This window comes from Anthonomus grandis, chromosome 22 (genome assembly GCF_022605725.1).
Source record: "Anthonomus grandis grandis chromosome 22, icAntGran1.3, whole genome shotgun sequence".
Lineage (NCBI taxonomy): Eukaryota > Metazoa > Arthropoda > Insecta > Coleoptera > Curculionidae > Anthonomus > Anthonomus grandis.
This window is the reverse complement of record NC_065567.1, coordinates 29,924,790-29,948,497: the sequence shown is the minus strand read 5'-3', so window position 1 is coordinate 29,948,497 and position 23,708 is coordinate 29,924,790. Positions and strand designations below refer to the sequence as shown.

Below are 23,708 nucleotides of genomic sequence, written 5' to 3'. Positions count from 1 at the left end.
CGTACATCATGTCCGTCATTTTTAAATACTAAGTAAATCGTGCATCAGATCCATTTAAATAATGCAAAAAAAAAAGTTTTCCTATACTCTAATTACATTTAGAAATCATTAGGTTTACTCGGTTTTATTAATAAATAATAAAACGTACATCATGTCCATTTAAGTTATGCATAATTTTTAATAGTTGATTTTTAAATACAAAGTATTAAAACGTGCATCAGATCCATTTAAATAATGCAAAAAAACAGTTTTCTTATGCTCTAATTACATTTAGACCTGTTTAAGTTTACTCGGTTTATTTAATAAAAAATATATTGTATGTCAGGTCCATTTAAGTTATGCATACTTTTTAATAATTATTTAAATTACAAAAATGATTTTATTTAACGTAATGCGGGTTTTTACTTAATAAAACGTGAATCAGATCCATTTAAATTATGCACAGTTTTCACCAAAAAGTGTAAAAATCATAATTTTTACATTTTTATGATGTTCTGTGAATACTTTTTATCAAATTCGATTTTTTCCTAATATTATTTTATTGTATAAAAAAAACAGTTTTCTTATGCTCTAATTACATTTAGACCTTATTAATTTTATTCGGTTTATTTAAAAAAAAATATAATGTATGTCAAGTCCATTTAAGTTATGCACACTTTTAATTTTTTTTTTTTTAATGGAATTTTACGAAAATATTTTAATACTTCTTCAGGAGTCTTATCAAACTCACTAGGAAAAAACGCTAATTTAATAAAATGTTTATTTTATTGTTTAGAAAAAAAAACAGGATTCTTATGGTTTAATTACATTTAGAACTCATTAGGCTTCCTCGGTTTAATTAATAAAATATACGCCAGGTCCATTTAAGTTATGCATAATTTTTAATAATTTAATGATTTTATTTAACGTAATGCAAATTTTTAAATAATAAAACGTGAATCAGATCCATTTAAATTATGCACAGTTTTCACCAAAAAATGTTAAAATCATAATTTTTACAGTTTTATGATGTTCTAATGTTTCAATAACATTTAGAACTCTTAGGCTTATTTGGTTACAAAAAAATGAAACCTCCATCATATCCAACTAGGTTATGCACAATTTTCAAATGTAATTACATTTTTCATATAATCGCAAGGCCTTGCAGCAAAAAACATAATGATTAAAAAAAAACACACTTATACACAAATCTATTTTAAACTGGCTTCTTGAGCAACTTAACGTCTGGCAAGCGAATATGACATTACCCATCATAGGAGAAACAATCTGAGATGATACCCTTTGATTACCACTAAACGCCTAAGCCACCAACCATGAAAAAAGCCAACTTCACTCCTGCCAGTCATCAACAAAAAGGAAGACAGTTGAAAAAAAATCAACCATCTCGACCACAAAACACATAACAATTTGCAAGAAGATCCGCGAGGTGGTGGGGCAAGGCAACATATCCACTTTGCACTTTGTTAACATTATCAACTCCACGTGACACCATCCATTCACAGCTGAGGCTAGCCCCCTCTACGGGGTGCTAGAGGGGGCTAGTAGGCGTGGCTAAAGTCCCGCCGAATGCAACAGTCTGCTGCTTCCACATAGCGAATGTTAGTTGAATTCAGACAGTCAGTCGTTCGACGTGCTACGAGTCGGTTTCTAGCCTCACTCGCGTAAACTTTCGTCGCCTCATATTTTAAAGTATCGGCAAAGTTAAGTGTTATGGTGCTGTAGCAAAAACTTTCCATCACCATGTACCAACAACTATTACTAGTTAGTGCAATTTTAGTGGGTGTTAGTGCACGTAGTTTAACCTCGTTCACACCTAAGGGGTGCGAGTGGCAAATGCAACCAGTAAATGACGAATCCGAGGAGCCAATATTAACATGCCAAATTAGAACGATTAATCAAGCAGAACCTTTGATTGGCAATTTAACTCAATCGCAAAGCGATCGCGTTACTGTGTTATCACTGGAGTGTAACGACGCGTTGTTTTTCGAAAGCAGTTTGGAAACGTCCAGACACGGCAGCTTTTTGGCCCCACTACGTAAGCTAAGAATTTTAAATGTAGAAAACTGCAAGATCCGTAATATTCCTGCTGCCGCAATGAGTAGTTTGAGGCATTTGAAAAAATTATCGTTACGCTCTCATAATTCTGAGTGGTCCTCTATGGCTTTAGAGCTGCATGCTGAGAGTTTCCGCGGATTAACTGAGCTAAGGCACTTGGATTTGGGTGATAACAATATCTGGAACACCCCACTAGATCTGTTTTGTCCATTATACAGCCTTACCCATCTTAACTTGACTACCAATAAATTACAAGACATTCAAAGCTTAGGGTTGTCTGACTGGGGTAAGGGACCATTGGAACCTGGTAGGTCTTGTGTCAACGGGTTAGAGATCTTGGATTTGAGCAAAAATGAAATAATTTCTTTGCCTGATAATGGTTTTAGTGCGTTGAGAAGTCTCTCTGAGCTAAACCTCCAGGATAATGCCATAAGTACTTTGGGGGACCGTTCGTTTGTTGGTTTAAATGCTTTGCAAACCCTTAATTTATCGAGCAATTGTTTAGTGGCTTTGCCTCCAGAGTTATTCCAGTCTTCCAGAGATTTAAAGCATTTATATTTGCAAAATAACTCTTTGAGTGTGCTAGCACCTGGGCTCCTAGAGGGTCTGGATGAGCTAAGGATTGTTGATTTATCCCATAATGAATTGACTAGCAGATGGGTTAATCGAGACACATTTTCTGGACTAGTCAGGCTTGTTGTACTTAATTTAGGATATAATCAGCTGAACCGTATTGATGGACAGCTGTTTCATGACCTGTATACTTTACAAATCCTTAATCTGGAGCATAACAACATAAATACCATTGCAGAAGGTGCTTTTAGTGAATTAAAGAATTTGCATGCATTGACCCTAAGCCATAACAGAATCGCACATATTGAGGCCCACTATTTTACCGGGATGTATGCCCTAAACCAGTTGCTACTGGACCAAAACGAAATTGAATATATTCATCCTAAAACGTTTGAAAACGTGACAAATTTGCAAGACTTGGGTTTGAATGGGAATATGCTCGGTATGGTCCCGGCAGGTATCGGGCAATTACGCTTTCTTAAAACCCTTGATTTGGGTAAAAACCGTATAGAATCAGTTACGAACGCTTCCTTTGAAGGTTTGGAACTTTTGTATGGGTTAAGATTGGTGGACAACCATATCGTGAATGTGTCTAGAGATGCCTTTTCAACGTTGCCGAGCCTACAGGTACTTAATTTAGCTTCGAATAAAATAAAGTATGTTGAGCAGAGTGCCTTCGCTAGTAATCCCACATTAAAAGCAATAAGGCTTGATGCAAATGAGCTCACTGATATTAGTGGGGTATTTACCAACTTGCAAAGCCTTATATGGCTGAATGTTTCTTCCAATAAGCTGTTGTGGTTCGATTTTAGCCACTTGCCTGTTAACTTGGAGTGGCTTGATATGCACAGTAACGAGATCCCTGAATTAGGGAATTATTATGATGTGAGAAACACTTTGAAAATTAAAATGCTTGATGTCAGTTTTAATTTAATAACGACGCTGCAAGAAAACAGTATCCCCGACTCTGTCGAGACTTTATACCTGCAGAACAATAAAATCTCCTCGGTTGCCCCAAATACCTTTACTCACAAGAAGAACTTGGAAAAGGTTGTTTTATATGGCAACAAAATCAGGTATCTAGACTTATCCGCCTTAAACCTAAGCCCCGTGAGCGACGATAAGGATTTACCCCAATTTTACATAGGAGGCAACCCCTTTTATTGCGACTGTAAAATGGAGTGGCTCTTAAGGATTAATCACTTAAGCAACTTACGTCAGTACCCTCAAGTACTTGACTTAGACGAAGTGGTGTGTGAACTGGCACATGCCCGGGGGGCTCCTCCTCAACCCCTTACCAGACTGAAGCCTTCCAACTTCTTATGCCCATACCAAACCCACTGCTTCGCCTTATGTCATTGTTGTGACTTTGATGCTTGTGACTGCGAAATGACTTGCCCTGACCGATGTACTTGCTACCACGACCACACCTGGTCATCAAACGTAGTTGATTGCAGCAACGCAGCATACAAAGAAGTCCCTGGAAATATCCCGATGGATGCTACTGAAATATACTTGGATGGAAACGATTTAGGGGAGCTCGGCAGCCACGTCTTTATAGGCAAAAAGAAGCTTGAGGTCCTGTTCTTGAACAACAGCAACGTCAAGACTTTACATAACAGAACGTTTAATGGGGTGAATCAGTTAAGGATCCTCCATATGGAAGACAACGAGCTGCAGGAGCTGCAAGGGTTCGAGTTCGATCAGCTGGAAAACATCAACGAACTCTACTTGGACCACAATAAAATCAGCTACGTAGGAAACCAGACGTTCCGCAACATGCACAACTTGGAAGTTCTAAAGTTAGACGATAATAAAATCGTAAACTTCCCTCCGTGGCAATTTCAAGCGGAAGCCAGAGCGTCCGCCCCTCGTGTTTCCCTGGAAGGTAACAGGTGGTCTTGCGATTGTACATCCTTAAGTCGGTTAAATTCGTGGATCCGGTCCTCTGGTGTCGATCCGTCGAAAATGCTTTGTTTCGATAGTGCAGAGACCGTTGCTGATGCTTTAAATAAATGCGACGACTTGGACAACGCGATTGCGACCTCTGTGGTGCAACGGGAGCTAGTGAAGGAACATCAATTACTCGGCGGTAGCTACGTGACCCTACTGGCCGCCACTTTAGTGTCTGTGATTATCGTGTGCTTACTCATCGCCATAATGTTTGTGTTTAGGCAAGAAGTCAGGTTATGGGCGCACTCAAAGTATGGGGTCCGAATATTTCAGGAGATGCATGATGGCGGTGATGACCGAGACCACATGTACGACTGCTATGTGGTTTATAGTCATAAGGATGATGAGTTGGCTTCCAGAATCATTGCTCCCGAACTTGAGGCCTTTGGACATACTTTATGCTTGCACTATAGGGATCTCCATTTAGTCAATGGAGCGTCTTATTTGGCTGATGCTATGGTGGGGGCAGCAGATGCTTCTAGAAGAGTCTTGTTCATTGTCTCTCCTGCTTTGATCGGCACTGAGTGGTCTAAGCCGGAGTTCAGAGCAGCTCTACAAGCTGCCCTACGTAACACCTTTCAGCAGAAACTGGTTTGCGTACTGTCGGGAGATCCTTTGGAACCAATGGACCCGGAACTAAGAGCTTTGCTGCGGGATGGTACTGTCACCAGATGGGGCGAGCGTAGGTTCTGGGAGAAGCTGCGCTATGCTATGCCGGATGTCGTTACCAGCACCACTACTAGACGCAAAAAGCAGAACCACCTTCCGGAAATTCGCTGCAAAGCTAATCCTCGGTACACCAACTCTCCTCACACCGATTCTTGGTACAAGTATCAACCGATGCCTGGGGTCCATACCAGTACTCTCACCCCAACCCCTACTCAAAGCACTTACGTTTCTGGAGGTGATTCCAATAGAAGCACTGAGGACGAGGGTTCTAGTGCTAGCTCCCAGCACTATGGCAGCGAGCAGCTCAACCACAGCTACGTATCCATTGACGGAAGACCTCCTCAGTACTCACAGTATCCTAACTGTAGAGCTGAGGTGCCTCACCACGTCTACTCGACGATCCCAGATGCCCCACCTCAGAGTAGGACTTATTTTGTGTAAGCTTGGGTTCGTTAGGTGCAAGGTTGTTTCAAAACATGTTTTTTTTTGTTGCGGAAAAAAATATTTTTTGTTCCTAATTTTGTGCTTTAAGATGCAAGAATTCTAATTTGTGATAACTTGGGTTCATTTTTTACAGCGTCTCTTTCTTGTGCTCATGAAATTTTTTAAAAACAATTCCACGTTTCTATGTAACCAGTATCTTAAGTATTAAAAAAAAATTGCTGTAAAAAGAACCTTATAATATAAATGTTCACAGTATTGTATTGTGAAGTTACTACAAAATTCAAGTAAAAAAAAAGGCTGTTTTACTTATATTTGCTAAATTTTATATTTAAATAAATATAAAATATGAATTTACTAATTATACTATATATAATATTATTACTAATATGTACTCCATTGTCGCTACGTAATTTATATTACTGTGTAATATTTATTGTATATATATATTTTGTACATATTTTAAATTTCGAGGATATTTATTATAAGAATAACGCCTTCGTGCACTCAATGTTTAGGAAATATTATTTCAGAACTTATTATTTTTTTATGTGAATTCTTAACTAATATTTCTTAATTGTAATTTTAAAACGCTTATTAGTCACTAGATTTAATTGGAAAATATGTAAATAGATAACGATTTTATTCATTGAAGACTGTTGAATACTTTATGTACATTATTGATATTACTTTAATTTATGAATAAAAGACATTTTTTAAAATTTATTTATTTTTTTATTTTCACCACGTCAAGGCAGGTAAGTATATTTCTTTTTTGCACCCCTTGCACTGTATTAGCAATTAATATGGAACAGTGCTAAGGGGTTGCCACTTTATTGTTAATTAACTTTATTGCAAATTAAATATAAAATAACATTTCTAGTTAGGGTGATGATAGCTTTCACGAATAAAAATTAATTACTTTTTACGTGATATCTCACGTGTATTTATTATTATTTCCATTAGGTTTTCCTTAGGGTGTTTATTTGTCATAGTTGTATAAATAGATGGAACTTGATGACAGCTTTCGTTTTTTTTTATTAAAAAAATTAATAAAATACAGAGTTTTTATTATTTTGCTAATTATTTTGTATTTTTTAATTAATAAATAATTTTTCTTTTGTCTTTTTATCACTAGCTATTTTCTTATTTTAAATATATGTATATGCTTTCGAAAAATAAAATAGGGTTTTTTCACGTTTTACTTGAAAACCTTTAGGTTATGTGAAAAAAGTACAGATACAAAAAAACTATAGATTTTTTTATTACTTATAATTTTCAAAAGCATTTTTCTCTCAGGCAATTATTTTTGCCAAAAAAAAACGTTTTTTATTAACGCTACCCTTACCCCCCCCACCCACCCCACACAACTTACCAGTAAGAAAATGTTTTCAAAAATCGTTGTTTTCTAAAATGATAAGCATGAATAACAGCTGATTGATTTATTTCAATTTGATATAATTATATATATGTATATTAATAAATATTTAATACAAAAAAAGCGCTATTAGATTGGATATTATGGACGAAAAATAGTGATTTTTCAATAAAATTTCTTACTGAGAAAATGTTTGGGGTGGGTGGGGGGGGGGCAAGGGTTGTGATGATGAAAAACAATGTTTTAGCAGAAAATATATATTCATTATTTAATTTAATAACACTATTTATTTAAATTTTATATAATTATACATATAAATATGGTATAAAAACAGTGTTATTGGATTAGATATTATGGACGAAAAACAGTGATTTTTCAATAGAATTTCTTACTGAGAAAATGTTTGGGGTGGGTGGGGGGGCAAGGGTTGTGATTATGAAAAACAATGTTTTTGCAGACAATTTATTTTCAATATTTAATTATTAAAAAACCAAAAAATTACTAAAAAATTAATAAATAAATACTGTATATTTAACGATAATAATATATGGTGTGTTGCTTTGGCACTGTTCATTTCGATTTCTAACATGCATTAATTACAATTAAATTAGGCGTTTTCAGGTGCTTCCAGAAAAGAATTATCTACTTCCAAGACATACAGACTCACAAAGCATTTGACGTTCTTTAAAATATAAATAAATAAGTGAATAAATAAACGTTTTATATGCAATAACAAAATATTATATAAAAAGTAACATTCACATAATATTTTTTTATTTGTTAATTTTTAACGGAGACACTGTTATGTAAGAACAAAAATTTTGATATTTATTACACATACCTAGAATTTAAATTTTCTCAATAATTCTTTTAGTCTGTTATACTTCAACCCTTTCATGAGGATGGGTTTCACCCCCGACATTTTTAATAGGGAAGGGGATTGTGATACACCTGGTTTTATAATACAATAGTTCTTTGACCTACTTTGAAAAATATAAGTAGGAGTCTAAGTAATATAATAATTAAAAAAAAATGCGACATCCACTTAAGTTATGCTTTAACAATTGAACAATATAAGTAAATTTTGAAAAACCTCACTCAAATTTAATTAAAGGTATTCACTACGTCATGCGTCAAATCTGTCTGACAAAAAAAAAACTCAATATTTGACGCTCCCTTTGCAAAACATACAGTGCATAAGCAGATGTAAAATCCCAATTGTTTATTCAAGGGCCCTTTAAATTGTAACGCGATCCGGACAGGACACGAAATTGCTACTCTGAAAGGCATAGAACAAGATAAAATCAACCAATTTATTTCGAATAAAATTATGTCTTTTGTACCTCACCAATCGTAGAAACTCATCTTTTTTTAATCTGCTCGGGTCCATCTTTGTGCCGGCTTTTGTTGTTATTTCAAGCTGATTGAAGAGAGTCGAAGGCGAATTTTTACCGTTTAGGGTGTTTTCTTAAAAGTAAAAAGGACCGATTTCCTTTTAAATTGGATCTGTACGGATCTGTTTGCAGTAGACAAAGGGGAAACTCATAAAAACTTATTTGCGAAATACGCCCCTGACAAATTCATCATTTCTTATATAGATTTTTTGTCCCCACGATTATTCAGCTTCCTATGAGGGTTGGTAAAACCATTATTTCTCTCCCCTAGATATTTCCGATTTAAGCATATATCAGATAACGGAAGTGGAAAATTAGGTATAAAAACATGTAGATCCGTCGTTTGTTTTACTGCTTAATGAATCAACTTTTACAGGGCAGATATTTTAATGATTTATTTATAAAATAAATAAATAATCTGAGGTGTCATGTAAATTCAATTAATAAAATTCCCACTTCAAGGACCTTACAAATCTAATTTTATTTTTATTGACCCTAGACTCGAGAAGTCTCATTCAAAAGAATTCTGACCACCCCAGGTAGAAAATCTTTTAAATCGCCTTTTGATACCGATCCCCTTTATTCGTGTGAGAATCAGTCAGTTTTGCTTATAGGTCGGCCAATTTATTTAGAAATTCAGAATTGAAGAATACAAAAAAAAAATAGAAACATCGCTAGTTTGAATCCGAGAGAGTTCATTCATATGCATTTTGAAATTTCGTACAGTCATTTATATGTCAAAAAGTAGGTATACATAGAAAAATTAATTTTTTAAAACAGTAAAATGTTTGTCGTGTCCCATTAAATTATGCATAATTAATTATAATATTATAAATAAAACATACTACCAAACTATTGTTTTTATTTAAGTCAATGACTTTCTTTATTAGCAAAAAAGATTGTATAACAAAAGTGAAGATTTTAAATATTGATAAAACTTTTGCATAATTTTGATCAATATAAAGAAGTGTCAATTTTGTTTTTAACTTTATTGTGCCAGATTTTTGCCCATATGCAAGTGATCAGCCTTTATCTGAGAATTTTTTGAAATTTTCAAAACACTATAGTGACAGACATTCTAGCTAAAATAAATAAAAAAATAATAAATGAAAGTGATTATATACAAGATTTTACATAAATGAGTTTTATTGGACTAGGCGTTTATGAAATAGCGCTATTTAAATTTTGCCTCACGTCAACAAATCCTTACTGGAACAAGCTCACAATTTTTGGTTCATAACTTTTGATCTACGTAAGCTAGGATCATAAAATAAAATTTATTTAATTGCTAATCATATATTTTAAAATACCGGTAATAACCATTAAACCTCTAAAGTCAATATTTCCGGAGTTATTTAAGATGTTAGCTATACTGATATCAAGAGCAAAAAATTACTAATATTTGCTTTGGATCCTAATCATTATAATCATAATTGAAGATTTTATTAAAATTATTTTCGACAGAGTTACTCCATTTAACTTTTGTTTCCTGGCAGTTTTACTTCAATCTTTATTTATAACAATAAAACTTTTTGGCTTTACTCCTGATTTAGCTTTGCACAGTTGAAAATAGTAAAATGTTCATCGTATCCATTTAAATTATGCTTAAATAGGTCCGATAATATAGATAATTGAAAATAATAATATTTAAATTTGCAGTTGCTTGAGTTTTATTAAGTTATTATTAAAAATAATAAAATGTACATCAAGTCCATTTAAATTATGCATAATTAATTATGATAATATTAATATTTTTTTAATATTAGGAAAACTATTTGCCTTTACCCCTTATTTAACTTTGCTTAGTTTAAAAAATAGTAAAATGTACCTCGTATCCGTTTAAATTGTGCATAATTAGGCCATTTGGAACTGCACTTGCTTCAGCTTTAATATGTTATTGTTAAAAATACTAAAATGTTGATCATGTCCTGTTAAAATATGCGTATTTATTAATGTATTTTATTTAGCAAATAAATAATACAATTATGTGAATATCATAAATACATTTACGAATATAAATTAAAATTTTATAATTTTATTTTATTTCGTTTTTCGATTTTTAATAAAATATATGCATGTATTTTAATTAAAGATCACGTATGCTCAGTAATTATTTGATAGTTTTCGGTTGAATATCTTTGAGATATTTACCAATTCAGTAGGATACTTAAAATTTGGCAATTTTGCCTATTTGAGCATTATTTAGTTAATATTCCATTTTTGAAACTTCTTTGTTGAACTTTAATTCCTTAAAAGGAAATAAATAATTGTTTCAATTCCTTAAAAGAAAAAATCATTTTTATTCCAGGCAGTTGAGATAATTCCTGTTACCTTATACTGTATCTAGAAAAAACAAAACTTAAACAAAAATAAATCCTTTTGACTACACTAACATTGTAAAATGTATCTTTTATCAGTGCCATTTTTCTCCAGGAAGTTGAGACTATTTTTTTTTAAATTTGATTATCTAGAAAAAAGAAAATTATTATAAAAATAAAGGCGTCTTAGTACCAGCACTGGAAAATTCATCTTTACCTAAAAATAAATGACATTGCCATTTTTCTCATATTTTGTTCAACTTTTAAGTTAAACTGCCCATAAGGAAACCAGTGATCATTTCAACTGCCTTGACAAAAAATATTTTTTCTTTCATAAATGATCGTTTTCTTTTAGGTAATTCAATAGTGCACAGTACAATATAACCATTTAAGTTATGCATCGAAATTAGAAATTATTTATGATTTATCCGCTGTTTCAGGTAATAACGTTTTCAACGGAAGGTGCCTCACTACATACACTTACGCGCATTAAATATTTAATAAATTTTCCATTTTTAACAAAAAGTGAACCACACCCATTTAAGTTATGCATCTAAATTGGTAATAACCTTTAATTGTTTCCTAATATTTAATAAGTGCATTATCAATTTTTAAATGAAAATTCTTGTTGAAGCAACGAGCAACTTTACACGTAGCCAGACAGTAAAATTTTAATCGCACCATAAAACTATCAATTTTACTATTCGGAATCGCCCCTGGAATGTCGCTACCGTTCAAAAAAAAAACTGCAAAGTCCAATAAATTTTATTGACCCGCAAAAGTTTTTCGATAACTGACTTCTCTATTTAAAGCGCACCATAAAATTATGCAGTTACGTCTTGTTTTACGACACAGTAAATTGCAGACTGTTTTATTGAATGATGTAGACACCATAAAATAATCATAATAAATTAAATAATTGAATGACTAATTATGTTTCCGGATCGCGAAATGTGCTATCGTTTGTTTTTTAAACTGATATAAGGGTTATTAATGGAAAAAAAAAGACCGACGGAAACATCGCAAAGCTAACAAATAATAGCCTACTTCCGGCGGGGAGTACTTTCCCATTGGTTGGAGTGAAAAACATCGGGTTGTACCTTAAGCCTTAATCTATAAAAATCTTAATACGCATCATGGCTTCGGCTTCCGGTTCGGCAGCTAAAATGGCCGAATGTTATGCATTTGTTAATTATTACTCCTAAAAAAAATTATTTAGATATTCCCACCTATTTTATACAGTGGGACCTTTTTGTATTAAAATTTGGGCAAAACGCTTAAGAGTGAAAATGGATATGAAGAGCACCTGTAATACTCATTTTAATTTTTAATTTTAATGAGTATGAATCTTTTTTTTTTTGCAAAATTGAGTAAAGTAGTCCCTAGTTTCCTTTTCGATATTAGTAAAAGCAGCCAATAAGTAATAGCTGCTCTTTGCGAATTTAGATGCATAACCTTCATAAACATTATTCACTCCTTCTAAGAAACACTTGAAATGCAAATTTCATTGCTTTTTTACTGTTTGAATATTAAGCAAGAATTAAGGGCGTAATAGGATTCGTTGTTCCAGGACTACATGTTAATGAAGTTCTCGCTAAAAACCACTCTAGTAATCAAAATGACATAATAGAAAATTTATTATTATAAAAAAAATTGTGCGGTCCATTTCGGATGCATAATTTAAATGTAGATGATTGTTTTATTGACAATTTTTTTTGTTTTTCGAAAGTATTGAAAAAAATGTCGTGAAAATTTAAGCCCTTAATATTAATATTAAAAAGTGTTAAATTTTTTATTTGTGCTTTAATTTTTACGTCAAAATATCGAGGTAAAAAAATTATCTGCACATATATTGATAAGAAATTAAATTTCATACAATAACAGCTTTGAAAATTTTTATCAGTTTTCTAATAATCAAGCTTTAAACACTTATATATTTTTTACATCTACTTTTATTATTTTGTAACTTGGTAACTAAGGAATAAATAAATATATAAAAAAAGGCAATATAAATTTTTAAAGAGAATTTAAAGGTCGACAAAAAAAGTCACTTAAAGTTTTTACATAAAATCACCCTTTTAAAAGTTATTTACGATCTTAGTAATAGTAAATATTTAATTTAAATTGTAAATAACGTTTGAAAAAGTGATTTTATATAAAAATGTTAAGAGACCTTTTTAATAGAACATCAATTTTTTTTTGAGAATTTATGTTGTTCTCTTCTATATATTTATCTGTTCGCTAGGAACAAAATTCCAAAATAAAGAAAATAAAGTTTTTTTGTATAAAATTTAATTTCCTATTAATATATGTGCACATAATTTTGAAATGAATGCACGAATAAAAAATTAAAATTTAAGATAATAGATCTCTTGATATTAATATTAAGGGTTAAACCTTTACGATATATTTTTTATCAACTTAAACAATATTTTCAATATATTTTTTTTTGTCCAGCCTACTGAGTATTATGCAATAATTAATGTTGCTAAAGATTTATTTGAAAAAAAAAATAATTGTTTTAATATTATCCAGACAATATTTTTTTTTATTTAATGCATAACTTAAATGGATCTGGTTACCTTTTTACTAAAATCTGATTTTCCAAGGATAATAAAGAATTAAAAAATTCAGTAGATATAATGGCTGAATAGTGAAAAAATAATACTCTCAGCGCTATTCAGCAAAATAGCTGAGAAACCATAAAGAATTAACTTATATCCCAAAATCGATCTCCTGTTATTTGAATATACAGCTGGTCAACCAAAATATGCTTAAGAATATTTATTTAAAAGTTCAGCGGCCCACTGTATGGCCCCATTACGCCGTCTGATATACCTTGAATGTGTTGAAACTTAAATTATAGGTTATGTAACTTGTCTGAGTTAAAATTTTTCGGTACTAACGAGCCCATCATGCCCGGTGAACTCGTCTAAGAGGAATTTATAGAATATTATGCCGGCATATGGGAAATAATTAAAAAATGAGCTTAGATGTTTATGGCCGTAATTAAAACGGGGAACTTCGGTAGGAAATTCGTGTGTAACAGGTTAATTTCGGTACATTTCCATTTATTCATTAACGGCTCCTTTTAGGTGATTTAATAGAAAATAAAATGTAAAGCATTTAACAAGTAAATTTAGAAAAAAAACTGCTTTTCATTACCTTGAGAATATGATGATGTATTTTTAAAAATAATACAATTTAAAGCGGTGTCTAACCTGGTAATAAAAGAATTTAAAGTTAGAGGCTAATGAATATTTCATAGTCCGAGCGTGGCCGAGGAAAATGGTCATTTTATAATTTAAGAGGTGAATTCGGGAGCTAATTAAAATATATCACCTCGTAGCCGACAAATGGAATGAATTATTCCGTTGTTGGAACTGATTAGAGATAAGCTTCAAATATTTTGATTGATCAGAGCAAAATTGCCATTTTGGGGGCCAGAATTAGGTTTTTCCATTAGCGATTTCATCCAGGTGATCCGGCTGTTGTAGATAGGTCTGAGGATGCCCTGTAGGTCAGAGAAACGCGTAAACTAACTTTTAACACTAGGCTTTACTTATTTAAAAAAACCATTACTAACAAACCTTAAAAAAAAAAACTAACAATACGTGCTTCAAACTTTTTTCGCAAAAAAACCTTCTCATATACTCGCCTCGTACTAGATTACAGACCCCTCGGTTCGAAAACAAGTAAATATAAAACGAGCAGATCTTTTGAAATTTGAGATTTAGAGTCCAGAAAATTGCTTACGGGAGTACACGGGATAATGAAGCAGGTGAAGTAGTCCCCGCAATCGGGGCTAATTTGAAAATGAACCCTTATTTTATACAATTAGAGTCCGGTTTAAGGGTACGTTACATGCCAGTAAAATGGTTGCAAAAGAAATCGTTATTTTTGTTTCTGTTTTTTTTTAATTATAACACGTTATAGCCCTAAAGTTGAAGATCTCTAAGAACATTTGTCTCTTAATTAGGCCTATAAAAGAAGCATTTTCTTTAAATATTTCTGGGAAGTTGAGGTTTAAGTTATGCCTTTGAAGTAGCTGCATCGCGACGTATAGTGATGGAATTTTTATTGCTACCGTTGTAGGTATAGGATAGACCTTATCAGTTGTATATTTAAAAAAAATATAGAAAAATTCCTAGGAAAGAATCGTGCTATAAAATAATGTTTATTTGTAAAAATATTTATGCAAAACTTAAATGGATACGAGGCTGATTTAAGTATTTTTTTTCGTTAAATAATATTATCATAGTATTTAATAATTCACAAAAATAAATTCTCCACCCTATATAAAGTAACATTTAGTAGGCTCAGTAACTATCAACATCGTATATTTTGACTTCTAGTGTTTTTATTAATTTATAGTGTTAAAAGGTTAAAATAATTAGTAAAAGTGTAAGGACTTAAAAACCGAAAATTCACTTAAATACCCAATATGAACTGTAAAAACTAATATGGACTTTAAACAAGTGAATATTGATAATTAGTGTTTATTGTTATTAATTTTAAAAAAGTTGGAAATCAACAAAATTTTAGATTATGTTTTATTAATTTATAATTTCATAACTGATAAATTTACATATAAAATGCAACATTTTTTTGTTTGAAATTGAGAAACCAGGGGATATCGAAATGAAAATTATCAAAGAATTAAAGGTGCCAATTTAAAAAAAAAAGCCAAATTGTTAGTAAATTTTTGCCCTTATTTTATTGCCTAAAACAGCCGATAATTCAAAAATTATTTCCAATTTAGATGCATAACTTAAATGGGCTAGATGCACCTTTTATTAGAAATTACAGAGAGCAATTCTCTGGTTTCTCAATTTTCAAAAAATTATGGAATAATTGAAGAGGCTTTTTTCCCGCATAATTAACCATAAAATTTAGATTAATACACAAAATAATGAGATTAATTTTTTGTTACAACAGCTAAAAATTATTATAAAACCATTTAAGGCTGCTACTGAACCATTTTCTCAATACAATTAATAATAAGATAATCACTGGAACACACTCAAATAAGATACACGTAAAGTGGCTCAGAATTCAGCCTATATAAGATAACGCCCTATTGTAATAAATATATACCTGGTCAACTAGTACCAAGTCATTCTGCAATAATCGATTCCTTCTTGAAGTTCTCTCAGGGGTGAAATCGGTAGATTTCAACATTGAAGGCGTTCTATTTTACGTATAACACCAAATACCCTGTTGTTCGGCATAAAGCGCTTTTTAGAGCTGAAAATGGGTCAATGGGTGAAAGTTATACAAGATCTTCGAAATCTAGGAATTCCGGCAGCTGATCTCGAGCCCACAAACAATGATTAGCTGGACATTATGGGGACAAAAGTAGGTAAAAATGTTACTTTCGAAAAAGTCGATTTAGTTGGGTGTGAGTTTAAAGTAACTAAAAAGACCGTGTTGCCGTAACTGTTATAATAATTTTCATACCACGTATAAGCGGTTGTTGTAAAATATCAATAAACTAGGGAATTTTTAAAAAAATTCTGCTGAGTTTTTTTTAAAAACCAATATTTTTGCAATCTATGCAATAAAATAAAACTTATAGATTACAGACTATCAAATACAAAAAAAAAATTAACTTCAAACATTTTTGGCGCCCAACAAAAAAATTTTTTTTTATTATTTTTTTAAACAGTTGTATCAATGTTTGCATGTACGTTACCCATAATTAATAAACACCTATTTGATTGTTTATGTCTCTGTAACGCCTAATCAAAAAAAATCTATGTTGCCGTAACTATTTACAATAATTTTTATACTACTTATAAGCGGTTGTTGTAAAATATCAATAAACCAGTCAACCCTTGTTTTACAACGTGTTAAGTACCAAGAATTTTATTTTATCCCACAATAATTTCCAGTTTCCGTAACGAATGGCAAATTTACGGTTTATATTGGGGGGTTGTAAAGTAATTTTCGCCAATAACCGACATTACCAAAGTCAAATGTATTGTGTAAATTGTCCTGTTTTCAAAATATGATTTTGTGGCCTAGGTAAAATGTGTTCGGTGTTTTGCTATAGATTTTAATGGTAAATTGATATTGCGGCGTTTATTACTTTTGCGTGTAAAATCTACACTGGATTTGATATTAAATGGATACAAAAACCTACATGTATAATGCAGATATGTAATTTATTTTGATAAATAAACAGTTTTACATAGTAAAGTATTAACTTAGTTAGACCATATCATGTCAACTTTAAAATTAAATTTTTGGGATTTAGGATCAGCCTAAAGAACTCTCTCTTCTCTTCTCTCTTTAACGTAGTTATACTTAACCAGAATCACACTAAAATAATTATCCATGCTTCTCTTCTATGAAATATTTCAGCTCCTACCTAAAACTCGACTTCTAACCAACCCTAATAAATATTTGGCCAAGTCAAATCATTTTTGTACTTTCATTGAACATTATGACCTTCTGAAGGTTTGGCCCTTAACAAGCCGTCATAAATCCTTCGATTGTCCTTTTGAACTTCTGCTCCTAAAAGTGTCATCGTCAAAACCAAAATGCCGGTAATTGCTTCAAGGTTTGATTGGGTTTTATGGTGCTCTATTTTTTTTACTACTATTTCAAGAAACTCTAAAAACATCTAAACCGTTGTCAATTTCCCGGTTTAATATTGGCAAATTCTCCTTGAAACGCTGTTTATTTTCACATGCATAAAACAATAACAGTTTATTGTTTTTAACGTCGTATTCGGGTCTAGAGCCGTCGGCAAACTGGAAATGAGTTGCAGATGATACGCTATATAAAATCGCTTAAACAACATGTTATGAAGGTGAAAAAAAAAGCGTGAAAATGTTTAATGAATGTGCAGGTAATTTACACCATGTGACATTCGAAGGCTATAAAACTTAATAGCAGTAATATTCCTTAAGTTCTTAAAAAAATATTTAAATATAACTTCCAGGCAATCCAGTAGGGAAAAATTGACAATTTAAAAAAAATGCTTTATAAAGAAAACAATAAATAAACCCCTTGACTTGCTCACCAAGGTTTTAATTAAAATTCTACAACTAAAGCAAATAAATACGGATCCACAATAGTAGATTCCGTTTTTCAGAATCAACCACAGTCCAACAGAAAATGATTTTAGCAACACAGGCAGCTCAGGCCAAATAAAAACGAGAACGCGGTAAAAAAAAAGGAGAGAAAAAAACAGTCAGTCATTGAGTACAGACCATATTTACCCTTCACAAAGAAAAACAGGGCGCATTTGTTTGGTACCCCCCATACGTACAGGCATTTTCTAGCTTTTGTAACGAAAAATACGAAAATGCACAGGCCATTCAAACCCAATGATTGCGTGTGTTCGCTTTCTGCCTTTTAGCGCCCTACACAGACCGTATATAAGCTTTTATTAATTACTTAACCGCTTGATACCTATACTACGGATTTTAAAAGTGTTTAAAATAAATTAATATATTACGAAAATACACCCCTCCGCGCATATCTCGATGCAATTACGAATTCATATTCACATACTGGAATTAGATTATTAAAATTAGGGTAATCTGGTTTATAGCCCGGATCTGTATGGCCAAAAACAATTATTCCATTTTGGTCAAAATTGAAAATGGGTTAAACAAACACGGCACGTAACTATGTATATATTCTGAGCCATTCGCGTAATTATTGTTTTGAATAAAATTGAATTTCTGATCATAATAACCACCTGGGCTTTTTCGTGTTATGTAGATTAAATGAATGGTTTAAAATGAGAAATTAAGTACTTATTTATTGGTTGTAAAAAATGCGAAAATTAATCAAAATATAAAAAAAAAACTTTTACCTAAAAAATTTTTGGCGCCCAACAGAAAAATTTTTTTTTTGATAAAATGTGCCTCAATGATCACATACATATACGTTACCCACTGTTACTAAACCCTTATTTGATTGTTTATTTAACTGAATCAAAAAAACGCCATTCAAATTTAAATTCGCTCCTTCCCCCAAATTAAACCTTTTATCTACTCACCGTGAATAGATTTTTAATTTCGATATGATATATATTTCAAGGGATATACATAGATCAGCTTGAAGGGCGCGGTTTTGTTACATTTTATTTTTCAATTGGGGTTGTTAGTAGTTGTAACAAGAGGCGCAAGCTGAGCTACCAAGGGTTCAATTTTCGAGTGGTGCAAGTGTGTTTTTTTAGGACGTTGACCCTAATATCGAATATAAGCGAAATTATGAGGCACTCAATCATACCGAAAACGGTTCCTGCAAAAAAAAAAATTATCAGAGAAAGTCCACCTAATCGTTGTTAAACTAGACATGCATTAAACCAAATATTCATCAGTTACTAACGAACTTGACATATGTTCATAGGCGGTTAAAGTCAAAGACAAGACATGCCATGCCTTTTTAAAATGTGGGTCAGATTGTTAGTACTATTTTCTCGATTATGAAGTGGAAGTAGGTAGTGCTTTGTTAGGACATAATTGTATATTATTACCGACGATGTGTGGTTGAAGAAGTAAGCATAAAGAATTGTCTAAAGGATTCAGATGGCAATTTCCAAAAAATATTGAACTGGATAATAGAATAAATGATATTCTAGCATAACTTTAATGGATGTGAGGCACATATTTATAAAATAATTCTGTCCTGTTATTAGAATTATTGGATTTGATAAGATGCATTTTTAAGGAGGAAATAAACTTGATCAGGATTTCATAGATGACCTTCGACTTATGTTTTAATTATGGGGATATTGATAGGATCAAATTTTTATTCTTTTAGTACATTTTTGTAAAGCCTTTGACAGTATCAACATTTTTTTAATACAGCAATAAACCTACTTAATAAATCCATAACGATTTTATTTTACATGAGTTTTCAAGATATTTGGATTTCTGTAAAGCCTTTGATAACATTAAGATTTTTTCAATCAATGCAGAAACAATAATTCATCTATATAAAACGACCTTTTTGGTAAATTCGACGTGATTTTTAAACGTTTATTAATGTGAGACACATTAGCAGGGTTTAAACAGTCTAATCGGTAAAAAAAAAAAATTTTTATCTGTTCAGGTTAAATATTATAAAACAGTCACAATTACAAAATCACAGCACTGGTTAAATTTATAAAACATTTATCACTGCATTGATTTTAAAGGTTCGCCGAGGAAAAGCAAATAAGCAGTGATTTTTAGTCCTAGTAAAAAATATGGGTCTTTTCTTAAGGTTGAATTAATAAAAAAATTATCACAGTGGTTATTTCAAATAAAAAGCAATTAAACTAATAATAGTAATAGATTTCCTGTAACTAGAAAGCCTTGAAAATTATTAAAAAATTCTTCGTGATACATAAAATTATATCAGTGATTTTAATTTAACCATTGTAGTTTTATTATAATAAAATATTAATTTGGGCAGTGATTTTTGAGCCGTAAAAAATATAGGTCACTTTTTAAGGTTGAATTGATAAAAAATGTATCAGAGCAATGATTTTTAAGGTTCATCAATAAACAGTAATTTTCTGTGATTAAAAGGCCTTAATCAGCTTTAAATTTGTAAAACTTTCACAATTATAAATAAAATCATAGCAGTGATTTTAATTTTAGCGTAGTGGTTTAATTACAATAAAATAATAATCTTAGCACTGATTTTTGATCCTAGTAAAAAAATATGGGTCTCTTTATAAGGCCAAATTATTAAAAAAATTATCACAGCAGTGATTTGAAAGGTTCATTAATATAAAGCAAATAAACAGTGATTTTCTGTGATTAAAAGACTTTAGCAGGCTTGAAAATTGTGAAATTTTTACAATTATAAATAAAATCAAAGCAGTAATTTTAATATTAGCGCAGTGGTTTTATTTCAATAAAATATTAATTTAAGCAGTGACTTTCACGCTTTTTTAAAAATTGAATTCATCAAACATTTGCCACAGCAATGATTTTAATTTTAGCGTAGTGGTTTGATTACAATAAAATATTAATCTTAGCAGTGATTTTTGGTCCGAGTAAGAAAGTATGGGTCTCTTCTTAAGGCTAAATTAATAAAAAAATTATCACAGCACCGACTTAAAAGGTTCATCAATATAAAGCAAATAAACAGTGATTTTCTGTGATTAAAAGACCTTAACCAGCTTGACAATTGTAAAATTTTCACGATTATAAATAAAATCAATGCAGTGATTTTAGACTAGAGGTTAACCAATAACGAAATATTAAAGTCATATAAAGTGATTTTTAGGATAACTAAATATATTAATTATATTTTCATTATATAACATATTTTCCTCTTCTTAGAGTTTAATTTATAAAACATTTATCACAGCAATGGTTTTAAGGCTTCATGCATGAAAAACAAATAAACAGTGTCTTAAGCCTAGTGAAAACATAGGAGTGTCTACTTAAGGTTAAATTAATAAAAAAAATTATCACAGCAGTGATTAATTTTAGACTAGTGGTTGAACCTTAATAAAACAGTAAACCCTGAAATGCCTAAATAATATTTCTCTTCTCAGAATTGAATTTTATAAAACATTTATCACACCAGTGGTTTAAGGGGTTCGTCCATGAAAAACAAATAAACAGTGACTTAAACCTAGTGAAAAAATATGAGTTTGTTCTGAAGGCCAAATGAATAAAAGAATTATCACAGCAGTGATTTTCATTTTGGTCTAATGGTTTACCTATAATAAAATATTAATCTCAGTAGTGTTTTTAAAGGTTTACTAATGAAAAGCGAAAAAACAGTGATTTCCTGTAATTGAACACTTGCGTATGCACCCAAAATCAAAAATTTTTCAAGATATTTCGATTTTGGACTAACTCGAACATGCTGATTAATTTCCGTAAAAATGCATCGATTTATTAAAACAATGATATTTCATAAAATTAAAATAACTCACCTTTTATTAATTTGTAAATTGAAAACGTAAATACAGAACATAATTCCCTACGAGTATTTATATCGAACCCGATTAGCAGTCGATTGTAATTTTAAATACCAAACGGAAATAATTGGCTATTAATAATAATTGAAAAGCGAATTTGATAGTCACTTGTCTATCGTATTTCCGAAATCCTGATAATACTGATTGCTGCATTTACAAATTTAAATTTAATAAAACCGTTTTATAAATAAACATTTTTAATTTGACGCATAACGGATAAAAAGGTCGTTAAAATAGGGAAAAAATCTTAATAATTTTCCATGCTTTTTCCAGAGATTGCAATCCTCTAAATTTACCTGTTTATCCCCCTTTAAAGCCCTAAATAGAGAGAATTCCCTCGTCCGCTCGATTCTCGGACCTCTGTCTGAAGAAAATCAAGTTACCCAGATCGCTGTAAGGGTAGTTTATAAAAGGAGAGTCCTCTTTTGGATTGGATAAGTATATAGTCAATTGGAGAAAGTGGGCAAAGCTATACGGGGGGCTAATATCGAAGGAATCGTTAAAGTGGATAAGATTTTTAAGTGCAAACCTTTAGGGCCTTATTAGGAAGAAACATGTAAAAATCAACAATATTTAACCTTAAATATTTTTTTTTTCAAGAACACTAAGTTGGATACCAACATTTTTGAAAAATACTTACTAACTAATATCATAACCATTTTACCTTTAATAGAATGTGTTAGGAATTATATAAATCAGACATCATAAAGGGTATGACGAATCAGTAAAACCTTCACGCTAAGTAAAACTTTTCAAATCACCCAGATATACCGGCAAAGGTTCAAACACTGACAAAGTATGGTCAGCAGATCCGGGCGTAATGAACGTAAATAGATAATGCAAGCGAACAGAACAATTTATGACCCTCCATTGAGGCAGTAGCCAAATTCAATATACTTCTGGCCGATAGATCTTCTTAGAGGCTCAATATTGCGAGCAAACTAGCGATATTCTTGAGATTTTAAAACCCAGACATGTTCCCGGCTTTTAAATATTCAATACGATACGGTAGTTTCGGTGAATATTATATTATCCTGACATGCAATGAATGGGTTTGAGAATTTGCGAATGTGCTTATGTTTTATGGTTGTCAAGTTAATATAAGAGAGGTAAAAAGAGTAGTAGTTTGATGTTTGCCGTGATAAATTATTGTTTTTTTATCATGTACTGTTAGCTTATTCAAGTAGAAAATATTATACATATGGGCATTTTTTTAGAAGTTTTCAAAAAAATAAAGACCAGGCAATTAAGGTAACAGTGCTGAAATCCCCTTGTAAATTAAATTGTTATATTTTTTTTTTCTTTAGAATCTTGGATATCATATACTTTATTTGAGGATTTCCGACTAATTTAAATAAATACAACCTTCATCTAGCAAGTTTTGAGATCCGTCAATAATACACCTGAAAAAAATTAATTTATCCTTAGAGGTACAGTACATCATGTAAAAATAAGGATTCTTCACTATGATTAAATTTAAATCTGCCTTATTCAAAAGCTTGTTCCTCTTTAATGATATTGAATTATTTAACCATATATACCTTAAACTTTTAAATATATATAAATTTAAATACTATGTATGCATACTTCAATACCACGCACCCTTAACAGTAAATTATGTATTATTTTAATGATCTGTCCCGGCAAGGTTTAATTTTTTTTTCTTATTAACTTATTAATTATGTTTAATATTACTCAATAGAATAGAATTTTAATTTTATAATTGTTCATTGGCTTTTCAAAAAATGTTATATACCATTGAGTTTCTTTTTTTAATTGTTGAGTTATATTAATTATTACCATTATTATTATTATTATTATTATTATTATTATTAATATACCTTTCAGGCTCTTAAAATAATGATTAATTTTAGTCCAGGCTTTCGGAATTTTTTTTTTATGTCCTCTACGTATTTTACGTAATTTTTCATTTTATTCAAGGCATTTGGGGTATTGGACGTAATTCCAGAGACAACCAA

General features: G+C 31.1%; 1 protein-coding gene across 1 annotated transcript; it reads left to right on the top strand.

Moving 5' to 3' along the window:
• Window positions 1-1,333: 1,333 nt before the first annotated feature.
• LOC126748883 (toll-like receptor Tollo) lies at window positions 1,334-6,159 on the top strand. The gene has a single exon (XM_050458411.1). The coding sequence runs from the start codon at window positions 1,741-1,743 to the stop codon at window positions 5,689-5,691; it is 3,951 nt and encodes a 1,316-aa protein (XP_050314368.1). The 5' UTR covers window positions 1,334-1,740; the 3' UTR covers window positions 5,692-6,159.
• Window positions 6,160-23,708: the final 17,549 nt, after the last annotated feature.

Excerpts from the sequence above, each read along its gene's own strand:
- LOC126748883 (XM_050458411.1), top strand. The coding sequence starts at position 1,741 with ATGTACCAACAACTATTACTAGTTAGTGCAATTTTAGTGGGTGTTAGT.